The following is an 8,446-nucleotide window of genomic DNA, read 5'->3' on the forward strand; positions in this document are numbered from 1 at the left end:
TAGGCTGGATGTTGTGTGGTACAGGAGAAGCCCAATATTGGAGGCTAAAACTCTCCAGACTACAAAAGCAGAATAATGGAATACATTCTTTGCTAGCTATAAAATGATTTCAAAATGTGAAGGCTGCTGGGATAGAAACAGTGCTCTCCCCCCCCCCCCGAATTGTTTTGTTTAACAAATTGCCAGGAGCTGTGTGTAGAGATTCAGTTTACCTGGAAGAACAATGCCTAGTAAGCTAACTCATTTGTGTATAAGTTATTTATTCAGCCACAGAACTAGTTTCTGAAGGCAGGGAGGGGGGTGGAGAATGAGGGCTGAGCAATGTCTCTGGCTCTTCCACATCATCTGGGAGTCCCTCTTCAGTCTTGCGTTTTTCCAGCTTTGTTATCAGCTCTAAAAAAACAAAAGACCAAATATGGGTGAAGATTCATAACACAAAAGGTCCAAGTTCACACACTGAATATAAATAATTCCAGCCCACAGGATGACAAGACAGACGGGAGAAGCAACACTAACTAAAGTGCTCTTTTGCTTCCAACAGGATAGGCAAGTTTTCCTCAACCCTAGAGGCCTTATTTTAATTAGTTACAAATATTTAAATTCATTTGAGTTGAGGGTAAAATTTACAGTAAGAGCCTCTGGTTTCTCTCCACCTCCACCCTTCAGGGTGAGGCATCTGTTGAAAAACACTTACTGCTAAGACAAACTACTGTGGTGGGGGAGCTATCTCTTGAGAAGTTTGTAGAGAAAGAACTTGTTGAGAAAGAACTTCCTTCTAAAGAGAAGAGCATATTATGAAATCCTACTTTGGGATAAAGTTCCCCTTTGAAGTGGGCAAATAGCCAAGGCCAGTACACGCACCACCCCACTTGGAACATTGGTCTGCCTCAAAGGTTACTTGCTCAGGACAGATTGGTTTTTTACAGGAGAATTTCCACCTGACCTTCCCAGTTCAGTCATTGATTCCCTCTAGATTAGGATAGATCATTTAAGTGTGAGGCAGGTGGCAGCGGTGTTGAAAAAACGTCTCGCTTTAGTTGCAACAACAACATTTAAAGGGATAATTCACAGTGGTGGTAGAGAACCTAATTAGGCCCACAAGTCTGTTTCGGGCAAATCACACTTTTCCTTGTGTCTGACACAAAGTGCAGGGAACCTTAAATCATGGCTGCAAAGGAATAATGCTTTGCAGCTGGAATTTGGTGCTTTTTGAATCTGGCACCCTGCATGGCAGCAGAGAGTGGCCCCAAATTCGAAATGCACCAAATTAAAGCCATGGTTGCAAAGCATGACTCAGGAATGCATTCCTGATTTTGTTTCTTTGCAAAGTGCAGCTTGAAGTTGAAAACCCCTGATGCCATGGGACTGAAAGATGGGGGAGGCCACCCATCTATCAAAGTGGATCACAGAAGGGTGGCCCCTTTGAAATCTGGCCCTGCAGTCAGACTTTTGGCTTAGAACCAGGGAACCTGAGGGGCTGCTAACCTGTATATTTTCTGTTGAGGGATTAATGTGGACGCCTCTGCCATTACCTGGGAAATTTTGCATAATGCCTATCCATTACAAAACTTCTAAATGGCCTCTATTCATCCAACATGTAATTTCACTGTAGCACGGTCAGAATAATACACCTTTCTACCCTGCGCGCACCCACAATGTGACATAATCCAGCACAAGCTAGAGTACCTTTGGCTGGGTTGAAGACACCATTTGTTTGCTTGTCACATACGTAACATCGCTGAGACTTCCGATAATGCTGCAGGGCACATCTCTCACAGAAGTAATGTTTACACCTGAAAAAAGCATAAAGCAAAGATAGTCAGCTCCAGCAGCTTTCTAGCAAGATGTCTTATTTGATATTTCCCCCCACTTTTTGAGGTTGATTTTGTCTCAACTTCAAACAGCCGTACACTGAGAACACCGCTATTGTGACTGGTTGATGCCAACGGAGTTTGCAGGATGTTAACTCCATGCCCCTAGGGACGCGGGTGGCGCTGTGGGTTAAACCACAGAGCCTAGGACTTGCCAATCAGAAGGTGGGCGATTCAAATCCCCGTGACGGGGTGAGCTCCCGTTGCTCAGTCCCAGCTCCTGCCAACCAAGGCACATCAAAGTGCAAGTAGATAAATAGGTACCGCTCTGGCGGGAAGGTAAACGGTGTTTTTGTGCGGCTGCTCTGGTTCGCCAGAAGCGGCTTAGTCATGCTGGCCACATGACCCGGAAGCTGTACGCTGGCTCCCTCGGCCAATAAAACGAGATGAGCACCGCAACCCCAGAGTCTGTCACAACTGGACCTTTACCTTTTAACTCCATGCCCCAATACAAAGAAGTGTTTTTTTCTGCACTTTTATAGAATTGCAGAATGCTGGCACCCCAGCCAAGATCCTCACTGCGTCATTGCCACATTTCTTATTTCATTTTTAAAGTCCCCCGCATAGCTCTGTGTGGAAAGCTTCCAAGTTTAAACAAAAAGAGTGCCTGGATCCTCCAGCCATCTTACTTGGTCACCACAGGATTCTTGAAGGAGCTTCTGCAAATGAAGCACTTGAAAGGCAGTTCTTCGTCGTCACTGCTCACCTCGTAGTTTTCATCATCTGCTCAAAAGAAAGAAGTATTTGCTTGGTTCTGCTGCTAACTATAACGGGATGTGACTTAACTCCTGCCCACCCTGTGTGGGAAGCTGTATTGCCAAGAATAGGCAAGCCTTCAACATCTAGGCTCCTTTGAAGCCACCAGCACATAGGATGAAAATATTAGGTTTAATGAGCTTATTAAACTGCCCACTCAAACCATCTGCTCCTGTTCTCCTCCCTGCCTCCCGCCCACCCTTTTCTATTAACAGACAGAGAAAGGAGGGGTGCCTTTGCTCCAGCCGTTTAACTAGGCAGATGCCTGGTTCTCAGTACTCTCACAGGCTATCGTAAAAGCACAATGCTACTGAATATCTTCCACGTTTTTACAACAGAAGAGGCCCCACAAAGATCTAAGGGGGGGGGGTTGTACAAAGAGAAGGCAACCCGTGACCCATGAGCCTTAATGCATGAAATCTTAAGAACTCTGCAAACTGCCCATCTGAACAGCACCACTGCCATGACGTAAGTACCAACAAGTAGCAGGAAGGCAACACAGAAAGGAAGCCAGCTTGTATTGCAGTCTTTGCATTTTTAATCAACTAAATGATCTTACAAGAAACTCTCACCAGCTCAAAACAACTGCTATAATCTTTTCATTCAAAGAAGAAAAATAGCTGCTACTACAATACATGGATTGTTCCTCACTTTAATCTCTCACATGCAGTTTGAAACATCAGAAAAGCATTAGTTAAAACTTGAGCGGTGACTGAAAAGCTTGCAGATCAAAAGGAGAAAAAGAAATACTTATATCATACTTTGTTTGTAGTCTGGTATTGCTTGCTAATTCTGATTAGCAAATATCACTTGTCACAGGTACCCCTAAACACTCCTTCAAAGTGACTTATCCACCTCTCCGCATAGCAACACTTAATGTATGCTAAATCACCCAAACAAGTTAAAAGGCTGCCTGACCCTCAATTATCCATTTACTTTTTAATCTTTTGAGGAGCTTTTGAACTAGAAGGGGCTATTCTGTTATGCTTTCTCCTGGTGTTGGGCACCCAACTTGAATAAATGAATCAGCCATCAGCCATAGCAATAAAACAACAATACCATATACAAAGAAAAGGAATAAAAAGTGAATTATATAAAATACATTTTAGGGTTTTGAATCAATAGTCAAATAGTGGATCTTATTCCGATTGCCCCAGCTAAAAACCTTGCAACCTTTGCTGTCATCTGCTCATCTTGATCTGCCAAGAGAAGGGCACTGTGGCAGTGGTTGGGCGACCCGGAAAGGCACCCATCCTCCCATCAAACCCAGGCACCATGGCCAGCCATCAGGTTCCCCAGCTTTGTTTTATACCAACGTTCTAGGAGGAAAGCAAGCAGTTCAGGAAGGCTGATCCCCTAGGGATAATTTTCCCGATGTCCTCAAAATCAGTATCGAAGTTAGACAAAACACGTAAGCATACTTGATAGCATTTAATGATAAAGCTTCAAAATTTGTCATGCACCCAGTTTATTCTCCAATGCAGCCCAAAGGTAGTATCGATCTTGCCCTCTACACCTATAAATTTTGTGCCATGCAAATCTGAAAGGCCTAATTTCCTAGTCCCTCATTCAAACATCTTAAGCTGAACAACTGCAGGCAAGAGAACAAGGATTGCTCAACATACCATTAACTCCATAGCGTCCCTCATCCAATTCTCGTTCAATCTGCCAGCCATGCTTGTAGTCCGATCGGTCATGGAGGAATTTGCAGCTGTCTATCGGAAAAGCAAACCAATACAACGTGTGAGCATTTGTCAGTGATTTCTGTCTTGCTGCCAACTTCCCCTACGTTTACGGAGATGCACAATCTTAAGCAGGTATCACACAGATCCGCTATTAGGAAAGTATATGAAACAGCCATTCACCTCCAAATCCACAAAACCCAGTTTCCTTGTAATCCTTGCAGATGTCAGGTTGGTAGTCCCATCGCACAGTGGCCCTGAGATGCTCTGGGGCTCGTATGGGTCCCTTCCTGAAATGAAGAAGAAAGGCCTCAAAACAGCAGAAGGAGATAGTAAGTTGTGATGAAGGAGCAAGGAGAGGTTCAAGTGAAAGTTAGATGGGGAATGGAGAGATTTTTTTAAGTAGGAAGATTTGAAGAACAAATCTGATAAAGAGAAAGGTGGTTTCACATGATATTTCAAAACCTGTTTAACACTGGCTTTTTTAAAAATCTGGAATTTTCAGGAAATCTATTTCGGTCATCCTGCTATATTTTGGTGGTATTTATTGCTGGCATGTCAACTGCATGTACTTCTTAGAACAAAGAGAGCATTCTGGGATGCATGTTGACTCACCACAATACTGCAAATCTATGAAGAACAACTACAGTGGTACCTTGGGTTACATACGCTTCAGGTTACATACGCTTCAGGTTACATACGCTTCAGATTACAGACTCCACTAACCCAGAAATAGTACCTCGAGTTAAGAACTTTGCTTCAGGATGAGAACAGAAATTGTGCTCCGGCGGCGCAGCAGCAGCAGGAGGCCCCATTAACTAAAGTGGTGCTTCAGGTTAAGAACAGTTTCAGGTTAAGAACAGACCTCTGGAACGAATTTAGTACTTAACCCGAGGTACCACTGTATACATCTTGGCTGTGAGACTTGCTCCCTGCCTTGCATACCTTTTCCCACCTGGCCTGGGAGGGTTGGGGCCCTGACTGACTTAAGCTACAAAAAGCTGAGGTGTTGATCAGATTCTTGCGTTGAGGAACTGTTTAGTTGGGCTTTGATGGGAGCGGGGTTGTTGCTGTTACTGATATTTTTTGTACCTCTATTTTTAGCTCTTATTATGATTTTATTATTATGATTTAATGTGGAAACTCTTCAATTTGGTTATGTACTTTTTTCTGTATTTTATTTATTGTGACTGTTTTCGTTATTTTAACAATGGAAAAGTGCCATACAAATTAAATCATGTATGTGCAGTGTAAGCTGAGAATTTCTCAATACCATAAGCAACTTAGAAATAGGAGCAGGATTTGCAATTGAAAAAATGCAATGTTAGAAACATTAGCCAGCTGGATTTTTGTCAGGCACAAAATTCACATAGAGCCACCGTGCTGCAAAATGCTTTTCTTTGAGGATAAGTTTCCTGCTTTCCTGCCTTACCTTACCATGCCTGAGGAAGCATTCCCCATAGACGTATCCTTTGGCTTCACATACTTTTGGTAATTATTGATCCCACGGTAAATCTTATCGTCTTCCTTCCCTTCAAGTTCCTGAACAGAGACAGGGAGGAAAAACCACATCAGCAAAACAGCTTGGTTGACACCAGAGCAGCAGCTTGCTCACATGAAACCAGCTCAATTCCCACATACTAAGAAGAGCACTGGTGAAATACAGAACAACAGAGATGAGACCAGACAGCAGCAGGAAACAGAAACAAGAATAGTACTGAATATTTAAAAATAAATAAATATGTGATGCACCTGGAGGAGGAAATCTGTGAAGGGAATAGGAAGAGGATGGCTGTGATACAAGTAGCCAGAAAGATTATGCTAGCAGCAGTCTCTTGGGGGGGAAATAAGGAAGAGGTGCAAAATAAAAATGAGAAATGCCACTAAGAAACTCTTGTCAATTTCTTGAAGGTGTATGAAAACTTGTAGTGAAGGAAGGAACCTTTAAACGGTAAAGATATTCACCTTCTGTATTTGCTGGCTGCGTTCAAAAATGGCTTGTGCATCTTTCTCTTTCTCCGTGTCCAGCTCATATATAGCTGTTGCACCCATGTCCTCCGGACCCACAGGTTTCTAAGATACAAGAATGTTGTCAGTAGGGCAGCATAAGAAATGAACAGTATTAAGCTAGCATTAGACTGTTACTGGAATTAGCAGTTATTCTAGTGATTCATTCAAACAGATGCATGCTCTCTCTAATGCAGGGGTTGCCAGACTTCAGACTTGGAGGACCTGATATTATTATTATTATTATTATTATTATTATTATTATTATTATTATTAACCCAAGCATCCCTAACCAGAGTAAAGTAGTGCTTGGGAGAGGGTGGAGCCAATTGCTGATGCACCTTATGAGCCTGTCACTGGGATAACCTACAAAGGCAAGTACATACCATCCCTGGGTTACTTCATAGAACTATAAAAATGGTCCACAGATGTGTACAAAGGCCACCAGTTAATAGCTATATTTTGCAGTTAAGGAAAATGGAAGCTGTGAAATCAGCTACTGGCACAGGAGGAATGACCGCTGGGAAAAGCGCAGAGAGAAGAAATGCCATGGTGCATCTGTAGCAGCATAATTGGACACCTTCATCTGCCACAGCTGCAACAAAACATGTCTCTCCTGCATCAGTCTCTACAGCCACAACAGGTGCTTCAACCTTCCAAGAGCTTGACCTCACTCCCAAAGAGGCACTCCATTGTCGAAAAGGACAGATGCCAGCAGGGAAGCCATGGAAGATTCACACACATACCCTTGCAATTTTATTTGCTATTATTCAAGTGCTTGGCATCAGAAACTCTTGCCAATAAGCTGTGCATCACCTAACGTTGGTTTTGCACACTTTAAACACTCGTACCGCAGATCTTGTAGACTTATATGCAACTCCAATTCTTTTAGACTTGCCCTCGTCATCGCTACTGCTGGACGCGTATGAGGTGTGGTCTTTCACACTTTTCTTGGTCTAGAAGATGGAAAAATCAGTGGGAGTTAACTAAAAAACATTCAAGAGGGGACATATTCATGGGCACTTGGGGAAACTACATCACCTTCTGAATCATGGGGTTGGAAACTTCCTTGCGTCTCTCCTTCCTGACCACCGTGCTGCCTTCATCACTGCTGCTCCCTGTTGGGTAGATGGACACAAGCATTATCAAAGTACTAAAACAGATGAATACTGGCAGGCTGCATCTCCCATGAAAGACATCCGTTGTTTGGCTACACAGTCCTCCTCCCACTGCAATAAGTTCATGTTCCTATGAACAAAGGTAGCCAGCTGCTTTATTCAAGAGACAATGGCTTACTTTTGTTCCTAAACAACAAGTTCAGAAGAAGCCTGCTAGCTCTCTTTCCTATGGCTACATATATTTTTCATTTTTTAAAAAAGGTAATAGGAGATTATGCAAATAGCAATGTTATCCAATAGGATCTGGTGACAATATACATAGTCCATATACAATTATAGATCACTGTTGAACAAACAAGAGACATAAAATAAAATCAAAATAAATGAACCACAGGTACGTGGATGTGTGGAAGTCAGGGACTAGAACTATTTTAAACATGGACGTAGTGGTTAAACAAGACAATTACAACCTACAAAACACTAATCAGAAGCCGGTCAGGTGTTTTTTTAAAAACGTATTAGTTTCCCCCTTGGTTTTTAATGTATCTGTACAGTATATGTGTTTGAGGGGGTGTTTGTCCCTTTGTTTTGGTCGGTTGTTAAGTTGCTTTGGGCTGCCCTGGGAAAGATAAAAGAATTTAACAAGTAAAAAAACAAGCCAGTCGTTAAAAAAGCAAACACGGGCAAAAATTGTGTGCGTGTGTGACACACGGATATACCATGCAAATAATTGCAATAAAAACAGTTCTCCGAGCGCTTTTCAATGGCAGCCCCATCATGACAACAAGGAAGCTTAGCCTAACTGCCGCCCCTTGGTCCACCCACCCCCAGCGCCCACCGGCTGGGTCTCTCACCGGGTTCCTGGTCGCTGCCCGGCCTTTTGCGCTGGCCCCTCCCGGGCGCGGGGCGACGCTTCTTGAAGAGGAAGCTGCAAACAGGCTGAGGGGCCGCCATCGCAAGTACGAAGCCTCACCGGAAGCGGAAGAGCTGAGATACCTCTCTATCCCCTCCT

At 43.2% G+C, this 8,446-nt stretch overlaps 1 protein-coding gene across 1 annotated transcript; it reads right to left on the reverse strand.

The window, feature by feature from the left end:
• Window positions 1-243: 243 nt before the first annotated feature.
• Window positions 244-8,446, reverse strand: LOC309354251 (E3 ubiquitin-protein ligase RNF113A-like). The gene is made up of 10 exons (XM_081884351.1): window positions 8,289-8,446; window positions 7,358-7,434; window positions 7,168-7,272; window positions 6,275-6,382; window positions 5,742-5,851; window positions 4,493-4,599; window positions 4,253-4,342; window positions 2,501-2,594; window positions 1,687-1,793; window positions 244-393 (listed from the first exon to the last, which is right to left on the reverse strand). Exons 1-10 carry the CDS (start codon window positions 8,386-8,388, stop codon window positions 260-262), a joined length of 1,032 nt encoding a protein of 343 aa, XP_081740477.1. The 5' UTR covers window positions 8,389-8,446; the 3' UTR covers window positions 244-259.

The sequence above is a fragment of the Podarcis melisellensis genome, assembly GCF_964234715.1.
Source record: "Podarcis melisellensis genome assembly, chromosome: 13".
Classification (NCBI taxonomy): Eukaryota; Metazoa; Chordata; class Lepidosauria; order Squamata; family Lacertidae; genus Podarcis; species Podarcis melisellensis.

Bases quoted from the DNA above. Each gene is read 5' to 3' on its own strand.
- LOC309354251 (XM_081884351.1), bottom strand. From the start codon at position 8,388: ATGGCGGCCCCTCAGCCTGTTTGCAGCTTCCTCTTCAAGAAGCGTCGC. The intron at 7,435-8,288 runs GTGAGAGACCCA...TCTACCCAACAG, and splicing joins GGGCAGCGACCAGGAACCCG to GGAGCAGCAGTGATGAAGGC. The intron at 4,600-5,741 runs GTAAGGCAGGAA...TCTTCATTTCAG, and splicing joins GCTTCCTCAGGCATGGTAAG to GAAGGGACCCATACGAGCCC.